At 35.3% G+C, this 26,413-nt stretch overlaps 1 protein-coding gene and 1 non-coding gene across 2 annotated transcripts in view; one reads left to right on the top strand and one right to left on the bottom strand.

Moving 5' to 3' along the window:
• The first annotated feature begins 7,744 nt into the window (after positions 1 to 7,744).
• Positions 7,745 to 26,413, top strand: part of Mtx2 (metaxin 2) — a 55,592-nt gene continuing 36,923 nt past the window's right edge. The window contains exon 1 of the mRNA XM_010607056.3: positions 7,745 to 7,987. Coding sequence (XP_010605358.1) covers positions 7,948 to 7,987 — 40 coding nt within the window. The 5' untranslated portion in view covers positions 7,745 to 7,947. The remainder of the gene's footprint in view (positions 7,988 to 26,413) is intronic.
• LOC117283477 lies at positions 17,543 to 17,683 on the bottom strand. Its single transcript, XR_004514452.1, has one exon. It is a non-coding gene; the product is annotated as a small nucleolar RNA SNORA48 (small nucleolar RNA).

The raw sequence follows: 26,413 nt of genomic DNA, 5'->3' as shown, positions 1-26,413 counted from the left end.
GAAACCTGGCAGATGCTACTTTCACCAAGTGATCAATTGTAACACTTCCAGTAATAAGATGTATTGATGTATACTTCAAGATGTGCTGAAAAAGCCCAACATCACTTCTGTGTTATGTTTCCCAAAACATACAAGCTCAATTTATCATGAGAAAAGCAGGTGGACTACACTGAGAGACATTCTTCAAATAACTGACCTGTATTTTCCAAAAGTATCAGTGTCACTGTAGGTAAAGAACAAAAACCTGAGAAACCATCACAGGTTGTAGGAGATCAGAAATATGAAAACTAAATTCAATGTTTAACTAAATGGATTTGAGTCCAGTGAAAGGAAGTTAATGGGAAAACAAGAGAAATTAGGATGAGCTTTGTAGATTAGTCAATTGTTTCAATGTTAATTTGCTGGTTTTAATAATTTCATTATGTTTTGCATTTACAAATACACATATACTGTATTATAAATACACAGTGAATGGCTACATTAAAAAAGTACTACAGTAAAAAGAAACATTATCATTTAATCCTTTCACAATACTTTCTCTTGCTTAGAGTACACTTATCCCATTATTCTTGCTACTTTCTGAAGCAGTTCTGTAAATGTATATATCTGAAAAATGAGGGAATGAATGAATGAACGAGTCTCATGCTCTAACATAGTTTCCAACTTGAAAGGTGGCAAAGGAAAGTGGTGAAAGCCACGTTGTTTGATGTATCTGCTTCTAGGCACTAGCTTTACATCAGAGGTGACTCATTTCTCTGTTGTGGGAGCCTCTTCCTCAGAGTGGCATTTAGAGTCCCAAGGAGTCTTTTAAAATTTCTCGTATATTTTTTTCCTATAAAATGGAATATTACTCAGCCATAAAGAATGAGAAATTAGATTCATTCATAGGAAAATGGATAGATATTGAGGATATACTCCAAGTGAAATAAATAAGTCACACATGTGTAAATACCTAATCATTTCTCTGGTGTGAAAAACTATAATAGTACATAAGATCCTAATGAGATAACTGACAATGTGAAATAGGAAGACAAGGGCTAAAGGTGTAGGGAAAGTGGGAAGGGTAGGGGAAGGGTAACAAGGGAAAAGAAAAAAAATGAGAAAATGAAAAAATGGAAATAAAGTGTTTGTAAATGGGGAGGAGAGGAGGGGGTGTAGGGAGGGCAGGGACAAGGGGAAAAAATGAGAACCAAGATCTGTCATGTAAAGGTACAAGATCCCAGTAATGAATGTAACTATACTATATAGCTAAAATGTACCAATAAACTAAAAAATTTTTTTTTCTCTTGTATTTTAGGCCCAGCTCCTTAACTGGCTGGCTATTTGTGACACAAATGCTGTGGGCACTCTTGATTTAGGGCTCCTTCATCATCATCGCCGTCATCCTTTTGGCTTTATTTTAGGGTTATAAGGTGGAATGGGACACCTCAAATAAGATTTAAAATCAACGTCAGGTCATCATCAAGAGCAAGACTGTCTACAAAATTGCTAATTTCTCTTAGTTTGACACATTATGAAATATTCAGCAAAAGGAGTCACATGCAGAGATGGATCTTGTCCATCTACAGACAGTCTTAAATAAGGATATATAATCAAGAATAGTATATTTTTGATGTTGTTCCATCCGCACATGATCTTCTGTCATTACTCAAATGAATCACAGTGAATCTTTGCCATGGAACATTCAGCTGGTTTAAGGTAATGTTCTCAGCAGTCTAATTAATGAACAGCAATGCAAAACCTGCACACAGACAGGTCAGAGCATTTGCCATATTAGTTGTACCTAGTGTGATAAAACACATTTTTAAAAACTGGTAAACATGGAATAAATATTGTAGAAAGTTTAGAACACAGAAAAAAGGGAAAAAGTTAAAATCTCACTTTCTTTTGATAACAAGAGCTTAATTCCACTTCAAAATCTTTTCCAATTTTGTTATATAAAAGTTTTCACATAGTTGTATTCACAATAGGATATTTTGTATTTTGCAGTTTTCACTTATCATTCTTCACATTTTCCATGCTGTTATATGGACTTCATACATATTAACTGTAGCTTCAGAAAGAGTATATCCTTGTTTTCCAGGTCTGGAAGGGTAATATATACATCAAAGGATAAGATAATTGTGTATGCATTGTTTTAAAAACCCATGTTTATCATTTAGTATTTAGTACATAGATTGAATTAGCTTATTATATGCATGCAAAAGTAGTTATAATTCTAATGAAAGGTTCAACTGTGTTCTTTTGATTTTTAAAAATTAATTTTATTGGTACAGTTTAAATATACATAACAATCACATTCATCAAAGGGATTTGAACCTGTACATGGTATATCTTGAATTGTCCTTCTCTCCCAATCTCCTTCTCTTCCTTCAGTCTCCATCCCCTCATTTACAAAAGCTTTGTTTCCATCTTACCCTTTCTTTTCCTGTTTAGTCTTTTCCCTCCCTCCCCTCTTATTTTCTGTTCCTTTTAGTTGACATATCTGAATTCCTCTGCCCTTCTCTTGTAATTATGACATCACTATACTTTACTACCACTTTTATGAAAATGAAAAATATTAAAGAGTTTAAATGAAACTTGTCTAAGTTTTAAAAGAAGCAGTAGCTGCAATACGATGCTCTTTATTCTTACTGTGCACAGTAGTACTATGGTTTTTGCCACCCAGGGTGTCATCTTTCATCTCTCATCTTGCAACAGGTCCTATTCTCTGGGGCCTGGTTAATCCAGCCCACTCATTCCAACAAAGAATTGAATGTAGGGATGAGAACACCCAGTAAGCAAAGTTATGATTCTTTTCTGGGATTAATATGTGGGAGCCTGAGAGAGTAACTCTTTATACTTGGGGATGACAAGTTGGTGTTGCTGGCAGCTGTTTGTCCTGCCACCTGAGAGAAGGCATGTCTTCAGTAAAAAAGAGTAAGGCTGGGCAGAAAAGGGAGGTAGACAGAGAGATAGAACTGAAGCGCTAAGGTCCTGGTTCCTAGAGCTCTTCATCAGTTCTATGAATTGCCCCTATATCTTTTCTACCGCAATGATGCAATACACCTAGATTTGCTTAAACTAGGTTTATTATGTTTTGATAACCTGTAACCACAAAGTCCTAATACAGTTCCTATGACTGTAAATAAGACATTATTATGACCAGTGAAGGGCACAGTCAGTAACCATACTGCAAACACTCAGCTCCCCTTAATAAGCTATGAAGGTGAGCGACATGTACATATACTTAATTTGGAGGAATATTTTGGAAATTTAATGTTTTAATTTCTTTTGTAAACCAGTTAATATTTGAAGAATGCAGGCCCACTAAAACCAATAGCATACAAGGAGTGATTGAAAAAAAAAAAGGTGACTGTCTTGTACATAGGGGGGGGTGTAAGGGAGGAATGGAATAAAATAAAATTTACTAAAAAAACTTTGAAAGGAAATAAAAACGAAAATTAAAAATTTAAAAAATGTATTACAGTAAAACCATGTTGCCATTATTCTCTTTTAAAATATTCCCCCTTGCTTCAAACATACTTATCCCACTGTTCTTGCCACTTTCTGAAGCAGTTCTGGAAGTCCTCTGTTGTGAGTGTCTTTATGAGGAGTAATAAAAAATACAGTGAAAGCTGTTGCCAAGTGCCATCCAATGGAAAGGCAAACTCACAAAATCATGACAGTGCGTCCTTAGCCATGTCATTCATTGGATCTGTCACCATGTGAGTTCTAGCTCTTCCTCAAAGTCAAAATGACCATGAAAATTAATTGTTTTTAAATGATTCAGGGCATTGAGGCATATAGGACAGCACAATTAAAGACATGAAAGAGGGCTTCCAGAATTCAGAAAGTGGCAAGAATGATGGAATAAATGTGTTCACAGAGTGAGGGGGAATATTTTGGGGAGACAAATGGCAACATATGTCTTTTGTAATAATTAAATTTAAGCATGCCATATTTTTAACTGTACTTTGCAGATATTTATTTATCAAAGTGTGGTAAAATATGTTCAAGTTTATGTGAGGGTATGCTGGCTTAGAATACCAGGGGACAAAATAAAAAAGTGAAAAACAAAGTAAGAATTTATAATTTCTTAAGAATCAAAAGAGGGGAGAAAGGAGCTGAGAGATAGAAGGACGAGTGACTGCCACTGTTTCATAGTCTTTAAAAAATATCTTTGTGCACCTTACATGTTAGGTGGCTTGTGGTTGTCTACAGTTTCATTGTTTTTAAGGAAGTAAAGAGTATTAACAGATTAATAGAAAGTTCTAAGATATAAGATGGCTACCTTAGTTAATGTTAACTGTGTTAACATTAGATTTGGGTTGCAAATTGAACTAATTTGCAGATTGGACTAATTTGATAGGAGAGTCTGGATTTCTTATATCATTTTAAAATAGTATAATTTTGAAAGAGTCCTACACAAGAGTTTTTTTTTTTTTTTTTTTGGTACCGGGGATAGAACTTGGGTCCTTGAGTTTGTGAGGCAGGGAGCGGAACCACTGAGCTAAATCCCCGGCCCCACACCAAAGTTTTATTTTGCAGGTATCTTTTCAAAATAAAATATTTATGTTAAAATATTAACATTCTGTCAGAGAAAAATGAAGTGCAGAAAAAAGCCATAGCATTTCATTTTATTTTTGGTACTGGGGATTGAACTCAGGACCTTGCACTTGCCAGGCAGGCACTATACTGCTGAGCTACATCCCTGGCACAAAGCCTTAGTATTTTAATCTTAAGTATATATTAATAATGACAGCTGCATATATTCTTGCTATTTAATACAGTAACAAAATCTAGATTAGGGATGGAATTATAATTCTAGATTAATTCTACTTCTAGATTAGGAGTGAAAATATCCTGACAATTTTGCAAGAAATGTGATTTTACTAGGGCAAGCAAAAATTGTATCATGCATTAATATTCTAATTACTTGTGTGATTATCCTTTTAGTAACATATGCATTGACTAGCATTTTTGTTTTATAACTTCACTCTAAAAAATTCCAGTGGCTTGTTTTGTTGTATTTCCCTTAATTGTGGTGATCTTAAACAGATCTTCAGTTTTAAATCTGCCAGTCGTTCTTTCTAATGTAGATGCATAAATACATTTTCTCCATTTGGCTCTTTATTACAAAGACAGATTGTTTGTGGGCACCGTCAGGACATCTGCATTTTACTGGATTTAATTTTTAGTAATAAAGACCTCCCACATTACAGATTCTTTCCAGCCTAAATTTGCCTGTGTGGGAAGCAAAAGAACTGTCACTCAAGGAGAAAAAGTAAATCCATATGGTACTGGAGATTCTGCTTCCCTGGATGCAGGAAAAAAGAGTTGAGTACAGACGGTGCCCCCAGCAGATCTCTGTTTTTTCTAAAAAGCACGATGCTGTGGTCTGAATGTCAATGTCTTCCCCAAATCCACATGTTGAAACTTGATCACTAATGTGGCAGTATTAAGAGGTGGGGCCTTTGGCGATGATTAGTTCACAAGGGCTCCATCCTGATTAGTTCACAAGGGCTCCATCCTCATGTATAGGGCTGGTCTCCTTATAAAAGAGGCCTGATGGGCTTGTTAGATCCCCTTGCCCTTCTGCCACATGAGGACATGGAGAAGAAGAAACCATGTTTGAGAAACACACACCTCGCCAGACACTAAGTCTGTGGTTGCCTTTATCCTTGACTTCCCAGCTTCCAAGAGTAAGCAATAAATTTGTTTTTGAATTCTTCATTTCAAGATATTTTGTTCGAGGGTTCTAAAAGAGTAAGACATTTGTTGTAATAGCAAAGGTTGCTGTTAGTTTCAACCTAGGTCTGTGAATTTCTCCCAGTTCATCCAGGGTACTATGACTGAAGCCATGGATATTGGACAAAATTGTGAGGACACACTGTATTTTGCCTCAATCACATTGCATTTCTCTGGCCTGTTTGCCCAGTCCCTGGCTCTTGCCACTCTCTTCCACTTTTGGGTTTATCTCTACTCCTTACACATCTCTGATCTTGATTTCCCCAATTCAATATTCAGTACTCTTCAAGAACTTTGGCTCAAGTTTGCACACATTTATGATGTATAGCACTGAATCCGTCAAAAAATTGTCAAAACATTGTACTGTCAGCTTTATAAAGGTGACAAACTAAAGTTGTTAGTAGAATTTGAAGTTATGAAAGATATGTTTCAGAAAGTTACATGTAATTCTTCACTGTGCAGAAAACAGACAGGAACTTTTCTTTTGATGTACACCAGAAACCTGGAACTGCTCATTTCTCTTGGTCACTAAGGCAAGGAGGAAATAGATCATCACATACTCTTCACTATCAGTGTTTCCTCCTTCAGCATAAACAAGAACAGTCTATTATCTTGTCCTTGTATTTCCACCATCCACAGCTCCTTGCCAATTTTGAATTTCAGCCAGAGAGATGTTTCTTTTAAAGGTATATTTATGTTTATATACACGCAAGCAACTGGATAAATTTAAATTTAGTTTAGCAAGGTTCCTAGCTGCTGAAGGGGACACAAATATTGATTTAAAACTTATCTTTAAATACTTATTATCAAATCTAATTGATAAAATCATACTCGACCCCAAAATGTTTACATCCTAACCCCTGGCATGTGTGAATATGACCTCATCTGGAAACAGGATCTTTACAGTTGAAGTCAGTAAGACAACATCTTAAGTCACTTTCCTCATTGCTGAGAACTTACACCGGATACTTGCAATTTAAAGGTTTATTTTGGGTCAGTTTGTAGAGGTTTCAGCCCACAGCTGGCTGTCTCCAGGGCCGAAGTTCCAAGATAGAATTTCCTGGGTAGAGGAACACTGCTTACCCCATGGTAATTGGGTGCAGAGAGAGACAAAGGAGCTGTTGGGAAGGGAAATATAACCTTTCGGGTCAGGCCCACAGTGACCAGGCACAACATCCTAATGGCAAATCAGCTGTAAAGGCTCATAATTCAATCACCTTCCAGAAGTTTCACCTTTGATAGCTTGGGGGGGTTGGGAGGGGGGTACATCTAAATAATAAACTGTAACAGATGTCCTACTCTTTTAGGGTGGGCCACTTGTAATATTTTATGCTTCTAAATCTGTAACATATATGAATTTTCTTAACTGTGTACATATAATTTGGGAAGTGATTAGGCTAAGGGGGAAAGGTTCAGGTGAAATTTAGTGTCTTCCTGCCCCCATCCTCATAGCCAAGAGGGTGAGAAGCTGAGCTTCATTTCGGGTGGACTTGAAGGACAAATACAAACTATCTTACCGTCTAGGCGCTGCTCATGCCTTTTTTCTTTCTGGCAAGCACGCTTGAATAAAGAAATAACTTACAATAATGTCTGTCCATGGACCAATCAACTTAGCAGCTTAGTGGCGCAGAGAGAATTCACGAGGGTTTCTGGGCCTCAGCGGAGTCCCTGAGCAGGCAGTTAAACTCTCACAGCTCGTTTCCTTATCCGTAAAATGGCGATAATAGTACCATCTTGATGCGTTGTTGAGAGGACGAAATAAACCAGAATGATATATATCTATACCTATATTTTAGGGTATCTGGTGTCTAGTGGGTGCTTATAAATGTTATTGCTTGCTTACAAGGTCGCTGCTTACAGAAAAGATACTAAGCCCCCAGAGACCCCCGCTGTCCCTAGACCGAAGACGAATCGGGGGCCCAAGACCTCGGGCCTCCTAACCGCGGGACAGCGGGGAGCGTGGGAGCAGCAGGGCGCGCTGGCGGCGAGGGGGCGGAGCCAGCGAGCGGAAGCGCTCGCGCGCCACTGTCAGCCGCGCCGGAAGTTCCTGGCGGGGCCTGGCCGTAACCTTGGAGTCCTCCCCGCCGCTACTGCCCGGGTGCGCTTTGCGAGTGTGAGCTTCAGCCATTCTGGGCTCCTTAGCTACCCTGAGCCGCCGCGTTTGTGCGCTGAGGGCCGCGGGGAGCAGGCAGCGGGGCGCAGGGCAGCCCAGCCGACATGTCTTTAGTGGCGGAAGCCTTCGTCTCTCAGATCGCAGGTAGCGCGAGTGGACGCGGACCGGGGCGGGGACGGCGCGGGGCATTTGCTGGGACCCACGTCGGGGCTAGGGCCAGAGAGTTGCTCCAGTCTTGTGGCATTGGATGCCTAATCCAAACGTGGGGATGGAGGTGGCCACGGAGCACTAGCCTCGCTTTACGGATGAGAAAACAGAGGACATAGTTGGCCAAGGTCAGCTCGCAGGGGCAGGAGTCCCGACCGCGTCTCCTGGGCAGCGCCTTGCCCCGCTCCCACTTCCTGCTGGGGTTTCGGGAGGACGCCATGGATTGAGATTGAGGCGGGCCAGGCTTCGCTCTAAGAGGGGGGAAGTCCTTTGGTCGTGGAACCTAAGTTTAAGGTGGCTGTCCCCGATGAGTCATTTTTGTTACCTACTGTCATTGAGGAGTCGTCGAAGTTCTTCCTCTCCAAAACACGTAATACTGCCTTTTGCTAAGTCTTTAGGGATTCATCGAAATACTTAAAATCGTCATGTACTTAAAAGAAATAGCTTTGATGGACCAAACATGACATATGTAAATAGATTTATAATATTTTTGTTATTGTATTTATTGTGAAAGAAATTGTTGTGAAAGTGAGAGACTAGGCGTAGATCTAAGTGTAGGTTGGTGGAGTTAATCTTAAGTCTAGTAGTGTTTTCAACATAAGTACAGAAATGAGACAGTCACCAGGATAAACAAATGCATCTGAAATACAGTATTTTGGAATTGAGAAGTATGGGATGTGTTATAAACTTTGCGAAAATGTTTTCCACTGCAGTGGAACATGTATTTCTTTTTTTTGCCGTTTTCCTCTTAAATACATTGTTTTCTAGGAGAGAGAAGCTCCCACTAGATTGTAAGCTTCATGAAAGCAGGGATCATACTTGGTTTGTTCCCCATTGTATCTTGAGCACCTACTGTGATTTGAACCACTGAATAATATTGAGTGTCAAGCAATGATTATTTCTCTTTTTACCACATAGGTTGGAAAATATCAGTCTCTATAGTTAGATCGGTGATTTATATTACTATTTTGTTAAAACATAATTTAACAAATTATATGCTGGTATTGGTGGTCTGTGGGCATGCTTCCCAAAGTGTGATTTTTTTTAAAAAGAAAAAATGAGTGCCTTTCAATAAACTTTTGATAAGCCTGGAAGTCTACCTTAATTTAGTGAAGTTTAAGGATTTCTAGGAATTTTGTCTGTTGTCTTAGCTTCCTTGCAGAGGAAGCAGTTAAAGAGAATTCAGTAAATGGCATTGGAACAGCTCTTAAATCCTGTATCACATGAGTAAATTCCAGATGTATTAAAGATTTGAATGTAAAATAACACAAACCAGATTGTTAGAAAATAAATAGGAGGTTATTTTAATAATATTGCATAAGCAAGACACAGAATCCAAAAGAGAAAAAAATCGACGGAGTTGGTTGTGGAAAGACTTTCCAGCCGTTCATAATAAAAAAAATACCATAAATAAGTTTTTGCAAATTAATAAGAAGACAATTCATTTAAAAAAATAGCCTAAAAGAATCAAGGGCAAAGGTTCTGAACAGGCCTTTCACAAAAAGGGAAATGCAAACGAACAGTGAACAGCTGAAAAGATACTCATCGTTAGCAGATAATTTTTCTATCTAGGAGATGAGTAAAGATGAATATGATAATTTCTAGTATTGACAGGTATATGGGGAAAACACTTCAAACTATTGATGAGGCTGTAAACATTACTTTTTGGAACCTAATATGTAAATATTTATTGTTACCATTTGGGTCAGATATCTCATTATAAAGATTTATCTAATACAAATATGAGACTTCTTAAATATAAATAATAATAATTGTATTGTTCTTTTTTCAGCTTTAATTGAGTTTATTGGTACATTTTAGGTATACAGTACAGTTACATTCATTGTTGGGATCTTGTACCTCTACATGACAAGTCTTGATTCTCATTTTTTCCCCTTACCTTTACCCTCCCAATTGTATTGTTTATAATGGCAAAAAACTGAAGCTGCCTCAAATGTATATCAGATTATGATGTACTGCTCCAGCCATCCCATTTCTGGGTACATATACAGAGGAATTGAAATTGGTATGTCAAAGAGATGCTTGTACTCTTAGGTCCATTGCAACTCTGTAGTAGCCAAGATGTGAAAGCAGTGTGTCTATCCACTGATAAATGAATAAAGAAAATGTGGCATATGTGTACAATGGGATACTGTATAGCCTTAAAAAGATGGTAGTTCAATCATTCACCACAACATAAAATACAACTGGAGGATGTTAAGTGAAATCAGACACAGCACAGAAAGACAAATACTACATGATCTTACTTATATGTAGAATCTAAAAAAGTAGATATTGTAGAAACAGTAGAAAGTTAAGTCACCTGAGGCTAGAAGGGGTGCAGGGGAGTTGGGTAGGTAAAGGGTAGAAAATACCAGTTCGACTGGAGTGACTTGTTGCACTGCATGGTGACCACAATTAATTATAATGTATGTTTCAGAATTTCTAAAAAAAAAAAAATAGATCTTTAATATTTTCATTAGAAAAAAATAACTTGGTGAGGTGATATGTTAATTAACTTGATTGAATTTCTACAATGTACACATAGAGCAAAATTGTTAGTTAAAAAAGTAAATTTATAAAAATAGTATACTTGTATTTTTACAGATACTAAAACTGAAGAGGTTAAGTGCACCTGTTATATTGGCTTGTAAGCTAGGATTATATTAAGTAAAAAATTATGGGATGACATATATCTTGTATGAACTTATTAAATAAATAAACCCTGTACAGACATGCATATGTTTAAGCAAAGGAAAACTTATAGAAGAATATTCAGTTAATTTTTACTAGGAATTTCAGGGTAATAATAGAGTGTGCAGGATGGAGGAACTATATTTTTGAATTATTTGAATTACTATAGTGAGAGTATTTTTTACTTTTGTAATTTAAATAATTATACTATTTTAAATTTAAAAGATACTTTATGAAGTGAAGCGGGGGCTAAAATTGAAACTTTGGGTTTGACTTGTAAATGTGACTCAGAACCAACAAGTGTTCACGATGTTCCGTTTCTCATAGTAGTAAGGTTTTCTTGGAAGGAAGTTATCTCAGAAAGATAAAGATATATATCTACATAGTCCTTTTACAGTGTAATATATAATTAGGAATCTGTTTATGTAACTGAGAGCTCTGATTTTAGTGTATCTGGCACTTTGCTTATTATTGTTACAGTGGATATGAGCTAACACTTTTTGGTATTTCTTTTGGAAACATTTAGTGGCATTTGGCATCAGTCTGTGATATTTTTTTCAATGCCTTCTTTCAGAGCCTTATTCATGAGGCTCTCTTTGGAAATTGCTATAGTTTGGATCTGAAATGTTCCCCAAAGGACTGTGTATTAAGGGATTGATCCCCAGAATGGTGGTACTTGGGGTGATAGGAAGGTTAAAAGGTAGGGTTCAGTTGAGAGGTCTTCTGCCCTCTTATGGGACTAAGATCCTAGTCTTTTCTGTTCATTCTTTCTCTTGTCTTGGCCATGAGGCAAACGACTTTGCCTTGCTGCACGCTCCTTGCACTGATATACTGCCTTGCCACAGACTCAGAAGCAGTAAGTCTGACCTACCATGGACTAAAATCTCCAAAACTGTGAGCTAAAAGAAGCCTTTTTTCCTTGTAAATTTGTTATCTAAGATATTTTGTTAGAGTGATGGAACACCAACTTCACAGAGAAGCCTTCTTGAGTCCCCCAGTGTAGCAAACCTCTTCTCTTTATTACTAGTGTATCTATCTGCCCTCAAGTTTTCTTTTCTTTCGTTTTTTTGTTACCAGGGATCAAACTCGGGACTTTGTGCTTTGCAAGGCAGGCGGCAACACCACAGAGCTAAATCCCCAAAGTTTTCTGTTCTTATTCTTTCCATCTCGACTACAATTACTTTATTTCAGGTCTTTGTTATTTCTTATTTGGAGTACTGTATTAGACTCTCAGTTAGTTTACTTGCTTCCAGAAGTCTCTATACTGCAAACCTCAGTGGTTTTTCATTTTGTTTTTATTTTTATTTTCCTGAACTGTTAGACTTATGTCTCTGTGTCTGTTTGTCACACACACACACACACACACACACACACACACACACACACACACACACACACACACACACACACTCACACTCACACACGGAATTGGCTGATGCTGTGGTTGTGAATGCTGGCCAAGCAGGTTGAGAATGCACAACAAGCAATTGGGAGAGGAGACTGTAAGGCCAAATGCCCCTTGGCATGACTGATCTGAGGGAGGACTTAGGTCCACTTTTAAAGGGCTTTCAATTGATTAAAGCCACCTAGGACATACTCTCTTTTGATTAAAGGCAACTAATTAAGGACTTTAACTATATCAGGAAAATTCCTTCATAGCAGCACCTAGATCAGTGTTTGAATAACTCTTGAAAGAAGGTGTTTGTATGCTATCAAATGGCATCTCTTCTGTCTTACCAACACCTGCTATAGAATGTTTCTTGTCGCCCACCTTATGTAGCAAAATAGTAGAAAATGAATTTTGGCAAAATGCTCAGTCTAGTTAGGTGATGTATGCCAAAGCCATTACTTGTGTCTATGATTTTTCTCTGTTTTACACACTATTTGTGCATGCATATTTTTACACCTGCTTGGTAGTTTCTTGGGATAAATTTCTTAATGCAGAAGAGGAATTTAAATTGTTCTTTCAATCAGCTAAGTAATATAGAGAGTAACAGTAAGTCGATATTTTGAAGGGGTCATTTGGATGTATAGATGAGATAGGATAATAGGCTGGGTTTTTGAATTTTAAAAGGAAGATAAAAATGGTCCTGGATATTGAATTGTCTTAAAATATTATAAACAACATGTATATTTAAAATTTATACTTTCTTTTTTTTAATGGCAAGCTTTTCTAGCACATGAGTGTCTGGGTTTTTAAACTTTTAAAAATAGTTAGTTGGTATGTATATATCGAAGCAGAGGACTGAGTAACCCTTCTGGATTACATGACCCCTTTTGTGCAGTCACTGGCCAAAAGGGCCAAGCACTGTGGTGACCAGGCCTGACTGACTGGTCTACTCCCTGTGCCAGCAGTGGCTCCCAGCATTAGGACTTCACAGTGCCACCAGACACACACAAAAGGTAGAGTGGTACTGAGAACTAAAGAGCAGAAATACGCCGCAGTACCAAACACTTCCTTCCTTCCCCTTGTTTTTGTACTTCCTTTGGGTTGTGGTCAGACCTGGGTTCTTATTCAGCTACTGGCTGTAAGACCTTGGGGATATTATCTGCATTTTAAAGCCTCTTGTAAAATGTAAAATAGTAATACATGTTTTTTTAAAAGACAGGATGAAGAAATATGTAAAATGCTAAGTATTGTGTTTTTCACAAAGTAAGCTTTCAGTAAATGTTCATGAATTTTATTTTTAGCTACTTTTTTTTCATTAAATATATTGGTACATTTTAGTTATACAGTACAGTTACATTCATCCTTGGGATCTGTACCTTTACATGATGTATCTTGGTTCTTCTTTACTTTTCTACTACTTTTCTCTTGATTTTTCACTGATGGATTTTGCCTTCAACTTCTCTTGTACAGATTCAATTTTGGTCAAGTGTTTAAAAGATATTTATTGATAGAAAACATAATTTATTTCAATAACCCAAGACATCCAATTATTGAAGCTACTCTTAGTAATGACAAATTATTTTAGAACATTCAAATATATTATTCTAGGATATTTATTTCCCAATTTTATATTTGATGTGCTTCAGCCATGTTTATCTTCATAGACTTGATTCTTGGTGTAGGTTGTAGTGGAGGTCTATAATTCAGGCATTGCCATGGATGATTACTGATAAAAGTAAGCTTCCATTTTTGTGCTACTGTGCTAAATGATTTATTTACACAACTGTTAATATTAACAATTTTATCTTCTTATGTAGGCAGTATTGTAGATAAGTAAGATGAAGCTCAATTAGGTAATGAGTATAAAGGTTAGAGAACAAGGTCTTTTGAGTAGGTACTGAGTTCTAAGCTTTGCTCTACTTCCTATTCTGTGATCTTGGGTAGGCTTTTCTAGTCCTCAGTTTCCTTATTTATAGATGGGGAATTATGTATCTTCTAATGTATATTAATCACATTGTGTAAAATGGTGCATAATAAATGCATGGAATTTTCTATTTTATTGCCTGAGAGCTTTTTACTTTGTATAGTAGAGGGGATATTTAGAGGCTGTTACTTTCAGTGACTGGTGTACCATTACCACTGAATAGCAGAAAATGTCTGAAGTGGCTTTTTTTCTAAAAAAAAAAAAATTGAATTTATTGCATTTCAATATTGTTCTTATTTGTATTTATTCATATACCATCTTTCCTGAGTTAATACCTCATCAATGCCTTGCTATATTTTAAACGTGTCAGTATAATTTTTTATAGTGTAGTTAAAAAATTTTTTTTCAGTACTCAATCCGCCCTTTTTTGTTTTTATTTTAAGATAAGATCTCTCTTAAGTTCCTACATTGCCCAGACTGGGCTCAAACTTGTGATCTTCCTGCCTCAGCCTCCTAGATTGCTGGAGTTACAGGTACACTGTAATTTACTGATCTTTTGAAACCTGGATTATTATTATTATTATTTTTCTTTTTGGCTGTGCTGGGAACTGAATGCTGCAAGGAATTGTGTGTTAGGCAAGTATTCTACCCCTGAGCTATACCCTATTCTGGTCTTTATTTAGAAGCTCAGTAAACTATATAAATGACATGAAGAATATTTGGAATATTTATTTTGTGAGTATTTGAGTGCTCAGTTATTTAAACTTATTAATTATTTTGGCAATAGCAGTAACCAGTGGTATGCGCTAGGAAAGTAATTTTGTAGGGTTCTGTGGGGCCTATATCTTGAAAGTAAATATGATCAAAACAGGCATGTTTTAAACAATTTGTTTTTATATTGATAATAAAGTTTTCATTCTATCTCTTTTCACATTGCTACTGGATAATTTAGACTTTAAAAGCATTCGGAAGCACTTTAGAGACTGAAAGAAGGGGAAAATATGGATTAAAAAATCTTATAAAATTGGAAAGAGGCATGGGTGGGTGGGATTGGAGGAAAGCATGCAGCTCAGTGATAGAACATGACTAGCACCTAGCACCTGGTGTATGAGGGTCCCTGAGTTGGATGCCGGTACTGGGGTTAAAAAAAAAAGGAAGTACTGCTACTGTTCACAAGGTCTTAGAACAATATTAGGAGAGAATGAACAAGATGCTAGTAAAAGCTCTCATATTTCTATACCAGATTAATGATAATTACAGCAGCTAATTGAAGAAATATGCCCTGTAAAATTTGTCAGTCTTATTTCTGGGAAGACTTTTGAGATATTAATATTAGCTCAAGCCTTCCATATTTAAGAATTGAGCGAAAATGTCATTAAACTTATTAACATTTTTCAAATATTTAAAAAATATCTCAATAAGTAGTTATTGGATAGGCTGAATATATCAAATAGACATGAGATATTGAAAATTCAGGCTTCTCATTTTTTGTTCAAAGTTATAATGTTCAGCAAATTTAGCTATAGACATTTATATGTAAAAGTATTTGCCTTGCCAGTAAAGGAAATTCATGTTTTAATTTTTTATTGCTTTGTAAGTGATTCTCTATTCTTGAACACTTTTCTTATTTTTGTATGCTCTATAAATGAATCATGGTTTTGAACTTTTTAACATCAGTAATAAAAATGAAGTTTGATTGGTTAGTAGTAAAGAATGTTCTTTTCATAAAAACAATCATTTTGTCATGAAAATTCCCATTAACTGTAACCATGTTAGCAAAATAGGAACCATAAAATGCATTTCATTGTGCTTATACACTTAGCTGTGTTTTTGTGCTGATTACATACTTTTATCTAAAAAATATATATATATTTTTTGCTACTGGGGATTAAATTTAGGACCTTGCGCTTGCAAGGCAGGTGCAGTACCACTGAGCTAAATCCCTGGCTCCAAAAACTTTTATAACTGAAGAGTTTTCATCATATCTTGATCTGCCCTTGGATTTTTAAAAATAACTTAGGTGTGCATTTTAGATTTTAGGTGGATACAGTAGTCTTAGAAATGATAGAATTTCCTCTCACATATCCTATTTCATTACTTGGTTAATCTAGAGCACCAGCTAGAAGTTTATACAAATGGGTAGGCTATCATTTTTCCAGTATTTATTTCTGTAAACTAATATTGGCAGCCAGCTAATGATTTGGCCTTTTATTTCATTTGCTTTTGACTATTAGTATTTTTTTTCTTTTTTATTGAGGATATTGGTACAATCTAGGTATACAAATACAGTTACATTCATCATTGGGATTCTGTACCTTTACATAATAGGTGACTATTAGTATTTATAAGAAGAAAATTTCTAAAGGAGTAGGGGAATTGGGAGGGGTAGGGGAAAGGAAGGAAGGGAAAAGCAAAAATATGAGAAAAGGAAAAAATGGAAACAAAGTCTTTGTAGATAGGGAAGGGTAAAGGGGTGAAGGGAAGGCAGGGAAATGGGGAGAAAAATAAGAACCAAGATAACATCATGTAAAGGTACAAGATCGTAATGATGAATTAACTATTGTATACCTAAGATGTACCAATAAACTAATGGGAAAAAAAAGAAAAGAAACTATTTTGACCTCATGAATTATAAGTAATGCTTCTAACTTTCCTGTTTTATGAATTTAAAAAAGATTGCCAATAATTACAAAAAAGTTTAATTAAATATTTTTGTTTTATACTGAATAGTTTCTTTGGTATGAAAACTATAATAGTACACAGGATCCTAATGAGATAATTAATAATGTGAAATAGGAAGTAAAGGGCTAAAGGTGTAGGGAAAGTGGGAAGGGTGGGGGAAAGGTAATAAGGGAGAGGAAAAAAATATGAGAAACTTGAAAAAATGGAAATATAGTGTTTGTAAATGGGGAGGGGAGGAGGGGGTGAAGGGAGGGCAGGGACAAGGGGAAAAAATAAGAATCAAGACTTATTATGTAAAGGTACAGAATCCCAATGATGATTGTAACTGTATTGTATACCTAGATTGTACCAATAAACTCAATTAAAAAATATTGTTGTTTTAAATTATTGTTATTATTATTTTTGGTACCGGGTATTGAACTTGGGACCTTGCGCTTGCAAAGCAGGCAGCAGAACCACTGATATAAATCCTCAGACCCAAAAGACTTTTTTTTGGTACCGGGGATTGAACTCCGGGCTTTGCACTTGCAAGGCAGGCAGCAGCACCATTGAACCAAATACCCAATCCATATTTTTAAATATTTTTATTAAATATTGTCATTTTTACTATTGCTATTCATCAATTTGAGATTCTAATTTGACTGGTGATGAGAACTAGTTACATAATGCCATTTAACTGATAATTGGTCCTTGTTCCTCAGTTGAGATTGTGAATTAGTTTTTATGTATTTTCTTCCTGTATTAGTCCAGTGCTTGATTCATTCTTCAAGACCCAAGAAGAGAACAGTCCAAGGTTAGGATTTTATGTACCCTAGGCATGAAACAGCCCTGGCCACCAAGCCAGACATCAAGCTAGGATGAACAAAGGACTGTTGTTTGCTCTGCCTTTGACTGATAGGTCACCATCATCAGTAAGGTGTCTCTTTGCCCATTGCCAAGGGGGTTTGCCTTGTGTTTTTATACTGATTTTCTCTTACTATCATTTGGTGGCCATTCAGAGAATATAAAATAGTTTAAATATTAAAATGAATAAACATTTAGAAGTAGAGATTGGTTTTAGAAATTGTAGAGTGCAGATTAAAGACGTTTATGTTTTTATTTACTGTTTTAGATCCTTTGTTTTATAGGTAATAGACCACATTGATTTGCCTTTTATGAAAAGATATGTTAAGATTTGGGTTCAGGTAGAATCATGATATCATTTTTCTATTGGATTCTACTAAGAAAGGATGGAAGGTTTTAAATTTGGCTTTTATTGTATTGACCTGAGTTATGGGCTTGTTGATGCCCTGAATATTTTCCAGACCTCGGTTAAACTCCAGAGGTTTGACAGGTCTATGAACATGAACCTTCCTATTTATTTATTGATTGATTGATTGCTGATGCTGGTAGGGATCAAACCTAGGCTGTCATGCATGCTACGCAAGAGCTCTTATCTCTGACCTGTACTCCTAGATCTGGAAACTGATTGTTGAATACTATTTTGAAATTGGTCTCTTGTTTCATGTGCATAGATTTAGATGGCTCATGTTCAAGTCTCATAATTATTAACTTACTTTTACTTTCCTTATCGATTATGTGTAATGGAAAAACTATTATTTAATCACCTTGGTTCCAAAGTAAGTGTGGCCTCAGTACATTAATCTTAAAGCCTTATTTGTGAACATTATGAAATTGCAACATACTACTCAGCTGTGTTTTAAAACAGCTTTAAGCCATATCCACAAATACTCAAGTAGAATAAGATGTTCAAAAATCTTTTTGAATAAAATTAGTCTATCTAGATTCTCACTACCACCTTCTTTGAGCCAAATGAATGAAAGAGATGAATCTTAGTTTAAGTGCCACCTACTTTTCTAGGGTAGCCTTTTTCTCATGTGTCTGTTTCTGATCTTTCTAGGGTAGCCTTTTTCTCATGTGTCTGTTTCTGATCTTTCTAGGGTAGCCTTTTTCTCATGTGTCTGTTTCTGATCTGTATCAGATTCTTGGTCCTCAAGCCAACAGAGTCAAAGTCTCTTGAGTTTAGAGTTTGATGGGAATACACAAATTTACCAAGTTCTAGGTGATTCTTATATATTAAGATTTGAGAACTATTGTAAGATTATAAGTACTTTAATTCTAATAATGTTTACCCACAGGTGTGTATTTGTAAGATTTAGTTGTATGTTCACTGACTGTGGAGCCAGACTACTTGAATTTTCATCCTGTCACTTATTAGCACTGACTTTTCTCAAATCACCTGTGCCTCAGTTTTCTTATCATAAAATAAGGATGATAATAGTGTCCACCTCTTAAAGTTGTTGTAAAATAGTTCATATGTGCAAAGCACTTGTGTACAATAAATGCATGAAGTCTTTAAAATTTTCTGTTTACCTCAGCTTTATTTACCCCTTTTACAAGTACAGTAAGCATGTTTTAGTTTATTTATATAATTTTGTGACTATTAGCACTGATTATAGATTTCTGTCACCTCTAAAAGAAATACTTTGACCATTTATAATTTCTTCATATTTCTACCCTCAGATTGAATCAACCCCCCAATCTGTTTTCTGTTTCTGTAGATTTGCCTCTTCCAGACATGTAATGTTAGTGAAATCATACATATGTTTTCTTTTACGTCTGCCTTTTTTTCAGTGGGCATAATGGTTTTGAAGTTTATTATTTATTATTTTGTAGCATATATCAGTCCTTCGTTCCTTTTTGTGTGATAATGTTCTAGGGTATGGAGATCCTATTTTGTTTAAACAATCGATGAATGTTTTGTTGCTTCCACTTTTTGGCTGTTGTGAATAACACTGCTATGAACATTCATGTATAGGTCTTTGTGTGGACATATATTTTTACCTCTCTAGGGTAAATACCTATGAGTAGACCTGCTGGGTCGTATCATAATTCTGTGTTTAAGAGTTTGAGAACTTTTTGTAGTACTGCCTCTAATGTATCAGAGTTCTGATTTCTCTATATCCTCTAAACATTTCTGGTTTGTCTGGTTAGTTATATTCCTCCTAGTGGATATGAAGTGGTACCTTCTGGTTTTGATTTGTACTTCCCTAATGACTATGATGTTGGGCATCTTTTAAGGTACTTGTTAGCCATTCATGTATCTTCTTTGGAGAAATATCAGTTCATATTCCCTGCCCAGTTAAGCAGCCTGGTTATAGTGTCTTTGTTACTGGGTTGTGCCAGTTCTTTTTATGTTTTGTATATAAGCTGTATGAGTCTTAGGGATGTTGTAAGTGCTTTTGTCGTCGTTGTGGTGGTCTTCATCATCTACCCAAGCAGAAGTCTAGTGCTGCTAGACTATAAGGAAATGGATTCTCGTTCTTAACTAGTTTTGTTTGCCCTCCAACTTTGGTCGTGAGAGGGAACTTCTTACCTCTTTTAATTTTCCTATGTGTTCAGTCTGTATTGCTTTCCATGTTCTGCTCCATCAGTGAATTAGGACCCATTGTATTGGTTATTTAACTGTACTGTGTCGTTCATTCTTGTGATTCACTTTGGGTCATTTTAATCTTTTATTTACTGCTTGGTTCCAAAGGAAAAGATGGTTGGAGATTTTGATGAATTGTTTGTGGATTATTTGAGTTACTTGCCATGGTTCAGTAAATTGACATTCATTTGGCATTTCAGAAATTGTGCACCTTTGTGTATTATTCATTTCTTTGTTATTACACACCTTGTAGCCCAAGCAGGATCAAGCCTTCTTGTAGGTATGCTAATAATATTTATTGTCATAGAATAAAGTATTTGGTAAGCGTATTTTTATTTTTGGAACTGGGGATTGAATTTGCTACCTCGCGATGGCGAGGCAGGTGACAGAGCCACTGAGCTACCCCCCCAATTGTTTTCATTTTGAGACATTATAAAAGCAACAAATATGGAGATAGGATTCTAACTTAAAAGTTCCTTAGGGGCTGTTACTTGGTTTTCTTTACAATTATATCTTTAGCATCAGTGTGTGACACATTATATGCAGTGAATATTTATTGAATGAGAGATAAAACTGACTTGTAGACTGGCTAAATTTACTCTCTGAAATGAGAGCTATGTATAATTTACTATACATATCTGTATAAAAGAAGCAATAAAAGCTCTACAGTTTAATTTGATGTCAGTCAGTAAGTTTCTTCTTCTTTTTTTTTTTTTTACTGGGAATTGAACTTGGGTCCTTGCGCTTTCAAGGCAGGCCACTGAACTGCTGAGCCCCTGTAAGTTTCTTCTTCTTAAGGACTTAAAACTTGTAGCTGAGGGAGAAGTCCCAGCCTTAATCTTCTTCTAAAATAGTCTTCTTCTAGAGTCAGGGAAGTTTTGTATCTCACACTGTTCCAGGCTATCTTCTTGCTTCAAGGCCCTTATTTTAATCTAAAGTAGTCTTTTATCACTGTGTCTACACTTATTTGCAGTACCTTCTTTAAGTTGCCTTACCACTTTGCGACACAGTATTGCTTGTCTGGTTTTCAGGTTTGTGGAAGTGACTGAGTGACACTGCTCTTCTCAGGTCCCCAGCGTGAGCCTTTTTCTGACACAGCCCGATCTTTGACTGTTGTAGTGATGAGAGAATGGTTTTCCACTCCTTTATTTTGGGAAGAGTCTCTTCCTCTTACATATCCTGGTAGCTAAAAGGCATTATTATTTAATCATTTCATGGTTATTATTACCTGGGACAGGGTGTTATCTTTCATTTCTCTTAAGAGTTTTCAGGTTGATTTGTTGTTTAATCTAATACGTAGGTCCTAAAATTCCAGTTTTGATAATCCTATGTCATATTTGAAGTGTCTTAAGAATCTGTTTTTAATCCAGCCTTACCAGAATAACCTAAAACTTAATGGGTTTTTAATTTACTGCCTCTGTTGATATTACTGAGATTATTAGTATAGGATCTATGTCCAATTAGCATGTTTATTTTCTTTTCTCTGTGTCTTGCAGTAACTTGTCCATGTATAAGAGCTGCCAAATGCTCTATGATCATTTCGTTGTATTAGTAGTATTCACATTTACACCTTTGGCAGAAAGCCATCCAATTCTGGTGATAGCCTACACATGTTTCTTGTCCCTTTTCTATACCACTGTATAAATAGTCTTGCTAGGCTGAAGAGATGACATCTTTGAGCTTTTGGAAACTAGTTGCCTAAGGATAAACTGAGTTTGACTTCATTAGTGCACAAATGATAGGTTTGTATAGAGTTATTATAGCATTAATCAATTTGATGGATTGGAAAAGTGACAGAACTGAAGCAGCATGTAATATTAGTGCCTATTATTCTACAAATTATGTCTTCACCTACATTCATATGCCAGAGGAGTCATGTTATACGTTAAAAATGCAGAACCTAAAAAAAAAAAAGAACCCAACAATAGAAGGCACCTCTTTTCATGGCCTTTCTCTTGTCCTCTTAGATTAGATTGTCAAGAAATGGACTTTGGAATCTGGATTGTTTATCAGGTCATAGCACTTTCATACTGTGAAATACCTTGAATTGAATGGAATACATAGATCATCTGCCACCAGAATGACTTATCGCTGAACTTGATAGTGCATATTGCAAGTAATAAAGTCTTTATGAGACCTTAGTGAAATCATATGTGAATTTATTAGCTAGTAGTAGTTTCACCAAAAATTGTAACAGATTAACAGTAAAGATTATTGAATTTTTTGGTTGTATTATATTGGTTGATAAAGCTTCAACATAGGTAGCTGTAAGACTAATGAGAAACAGAAATAGATATGTGTTTTGGGTTTTGAATATTGTTTTTTCATGTGTATATTTCTAATATCAGTTCATGTAAGAATTATTTTATGACTTTCAAAAGTCGAAGAGTATCTGTTCCCTCTTATTAATTTTACTTTCTTAACATAAATACTTGTAAGAGTAAAGTTTCTTTTAGAATTTAAGAACATCTCGTTTGAATAAGGTAACTCTTTAACTCAGTAAAAACTAAAGAGGCACTTCTTGCTACTGGTAAAGAAGGCACTAAAATGTTAAACAATTGGGAATACTGTGTAGACTTGGGCAAAATCAGAAAGTAGGTAAAAGACTATTTTTAATAATATTAATTGATTATGTGCTTAGTTATGAGGTACTCTGATATTTCTATGTATTCTTAAAAATATATTCCTTTATAAAAATACTAATAATTTAACATGTTTTACTAGTGAGTATCATTAGAATAGTAATTCTAAGGAGTGAGTTAGTATAGGTCACTAAGAGCATCTTAGAATAAGATAGGGTAGTGTCTATATCAGAAATTAATTATTATTATTTTTATTTTTTTATTTTTGGTACCGGGAATTGAACTTGCGACCTTAAACTTGCAAGGCAGGAGGCGGAAAGGTAGTTGAAATTTAGAATTTTTGCAGTAAAAATACTAGACTTAAAACATTCCTGCTGGCTTGAACCACCAGTGGTACATGTCTGATTGTCCCATTGGGAAGGTTTTTATTAATTTTTATTAGTAAAAAGACTGATAAAAGCAATTAGATTCATTTGAACTATGAGTGGTACAAGCTGCCTGATGGGACCATCATGCAAATACCACTGATGGTTCAAGCCACCCAGCATGAGACATGAATTAGGTCCTGTCATGCACATGTTAAACAATACCTATACATTAGAAGTTGATTAATTTAAATGTCATATTTCATTATTTATTATTTAAATGCCATCTTTAGTTGTGGCAGTTGAAAAGCCAAGGTTTTAATAAATAATATCAAGATTGTAGAAAATTTTCAGAATCTAGGTGTTTACCTCCTAGTAAGAGCGATAAGATATTGATAATGTAGTGGAATAGAAAATATGACAGAGATAAATACAAACTTCTATGGACTAGTATAAATAAAAGATAAATTAGATTCATTATAAAAGCTCTCTTAATAGAAATGGTATTTAAACTTGTTCTTGAAAAAGCTGTGGGATTTGGGTATGTGACAATAAAGGAATATTCCAGGAGAACAATTGGAGCAAATTTACCAAGGCGAGAAAGTGTGAAGTGTGTAGGAGAATCTGATGTAATTGATTGATAGTATACAAGAACCTTGTTAGGGAGGTAGTTAAAAAGGGATCTCCATCCTCTTCACTAATTTATGACTGTTTCTTCTCTAGTTTTTTCCTTGGTAAAAAAAAAAAAATTTTTTTTTTCACCAGGAGACTCTTCCATGTTTAAGGTTTCATGAATGTCTAGGTTCTCTGCAAAAACTTCAAATAAGTAGGCGTTTAATTAGAACAGTGTTCTCCATCATGGGATGGGGGTCTGTGGACCCAGTAGTGTGCAAAACAGTGCTTTGAAGTACAGGAAGATAGTATCTGTAAATTAGCTATGCATTTCTTACATGTGTCCTAGCACTGGTGTCTGACTGTTTGGTGTCTTATCATTGGATATGACTGTTGCCTACTCCTAAGCTTATTAGTCAAATTCCTCAACTGTAACAAGCATCCCATTGTTCTTCTTTCTTCATCCTATGTGTCTATCCCAGGAATCACCTTATTTTCTTTTAGTTTCATGTCCCCAATAATAAAGTATTTGAGCTTATGAGCCCAAATAGATTTAGAAATCATATGGTCATTAATTACTGAGTGAATATATATTAGACATATTAAAAAACTTACACCAAAAAAAGAAAGTAAAAAGTTAAAAATAAATTGCAGTCTAAGTTCCAGATGTTTTTAGGCAGCTGCTCAGTACTTTTAGACTTGTGTTGTTGGTTGTAGTATTGCAGTTGTCTGAATGGTTAATTTTTATGTTTTGCTATGAAGTAGTGCAGTTTCATTATCTTTCCTGCTGCATTCTTAGCCTAAATGGTATAGAGTAATAAGAATAATGAGATTGTTAATAATAAAAATAAACATTTACTCAGAAAACATTTATTGATTATGTGCTAGGTTCTAGGGATTCATGGTGCTTATCTTCTAGTGGGGGAGATAAATAGGCCATAAAAATGTTGACCATCATAAGTGGCATTGAGGAAGAAAGTATCTTTTTGGACTTCATTTTTCATTAGCAAAAAGCTTTAATTAACATTATTCAAACCAAGACACAGGCTTATATTTTGTTATTTGTAGCTAATAATGTTCATGAATTTACTTACAAGACAGTTAAGTTACAGAGCTTACTTGACACCTGTGTGGTAGAATTGTAGATCCATTGCCATTGCCCCCAATTTAGATTTTCACTTTGGCACTCTTACAGAATAATATACTAGTGATTTCTTTTTCCTTGTCGTGTTTTAAAAGGAATTGTTTGATTGAATTCATGTAGACAATGCTCTAAAATCAGCAATGTTTGTTTAATCTGAGCTGCTCATGGGTGAGATGGATAGCTGGTCATTTTCTGCATACACTGCTATTTCTTATCTACTGATCCATGTACCCTACAATTTCTAGCAGCTAAAATAACATGGCTACATAGGTTTTTGTAAGTCTGCTTGCCCTGTTTTTTAAAATGGTAGGTTCTCTTTGTGAAGAAAACACCAGATGTTTTGGGAGAGTTGGTTTTCTAAGAATTTATTTTTAATAGTTCCTGGGTTGAACATAAGTTATACCTTGGATCTCAAGCAAAAAATGTTTATCCCTTTCTCTAGGCCTCCAGCTTTAGATCCTTAATAACAGAGCTTTTGGCATTTGTAGGTAGTAACACCTTTGGTTTTATTTGCAGTCAGGTAATATGTTGCAAAATTTCTATTAATTCAATATATGTTCCTTGGATTAGATCTGGAGGATCAGTGGGTGTGGTCATGAATACCATTGTTTGCTCCTTATGTTGAGAGTAGAATTCAGGGCCTCACGCATGTTAGGCAAGAGCATTGAGCTTTACACTCGGCCCCATGAATTAACTTTTATCTGGGATTACTAAACACACACATTGCTGTTCATATGAGAAATTATATTGCAAAGTAGAGTAGCTTCTAATTTATCAAAGAGCACGAATTATATTAATATATTTAATGCTAACTGTACAATACTGTATTTTATTGAAAACCTGTAATTCATATCTAGTAGTTACACAAAATAGTCAAAAGTTGAATATTTAAATAGAGCATCCTGTTACCTTAACATAGATGATAATATTAAGTTTAATAAAATTCTGATTAGCCGTAGTATTTAGGGAATGAAATGGTAGGTTTTATCAAGTATCTTTTTTCATTCTTCCCGCACAGTTACTGAAAACCAGCTGGTGTAAAATATGGCACAGTGTGGCTCACACAGGTGCATAGGGACATAAGTTCCTTCAAGGAACCTAGTTTTAATATTCTTTGAAATTGTTGTAAATTTTATTCCTATCCCTTACTGCTTTAAGAAGATTAATATAATGCATATAATTGACTGATGATTTAGAATCTTACTGTAAATGAACTTCATTGTATTGTTTCTAGTATAGAGATAAACTTAGGTGAGCTAACCATACAGTTTATCCTAAAAGGTTACTTTTGAATAATTCACTGATGTCAGCTTGTTTTTGTTTCCTTTTAATTTTAAAGACCATGTTACACGTGTTAATTGGGCTCTTAGTGAAATTCTACTGCACTAAAATGTTTATAGTAAAATGTAATATTGAGTTTTATTGCCTTTTTGGTATGCATTGTTGAAATCTAGTAGCATGTATATATTATATAGTGTAGTAAATATATATAATGTAGTAAATCTAGTAATATATATATATATATATATATATATATATA

This window comes from Fukomys damarensis, unplaced genomic scaffold (assembly GCF_012274545.1).
Source record: "Fukomys damarensis isolate Sample0158 unplaced genomic scaffold, DMR_v1.0_HiC HiC_scaffold_26, whole genome shotgun sequence".
Taxonomy (NCBI): Eukaryota; Metazoa; Chordata; class Mammalia; order Rodentia; family Bathyergidae; genus Fukomys; species Fukomys damarensis.
This window is presented reverse-complemented; position numbering and strand designations above follow the sequence as displayed.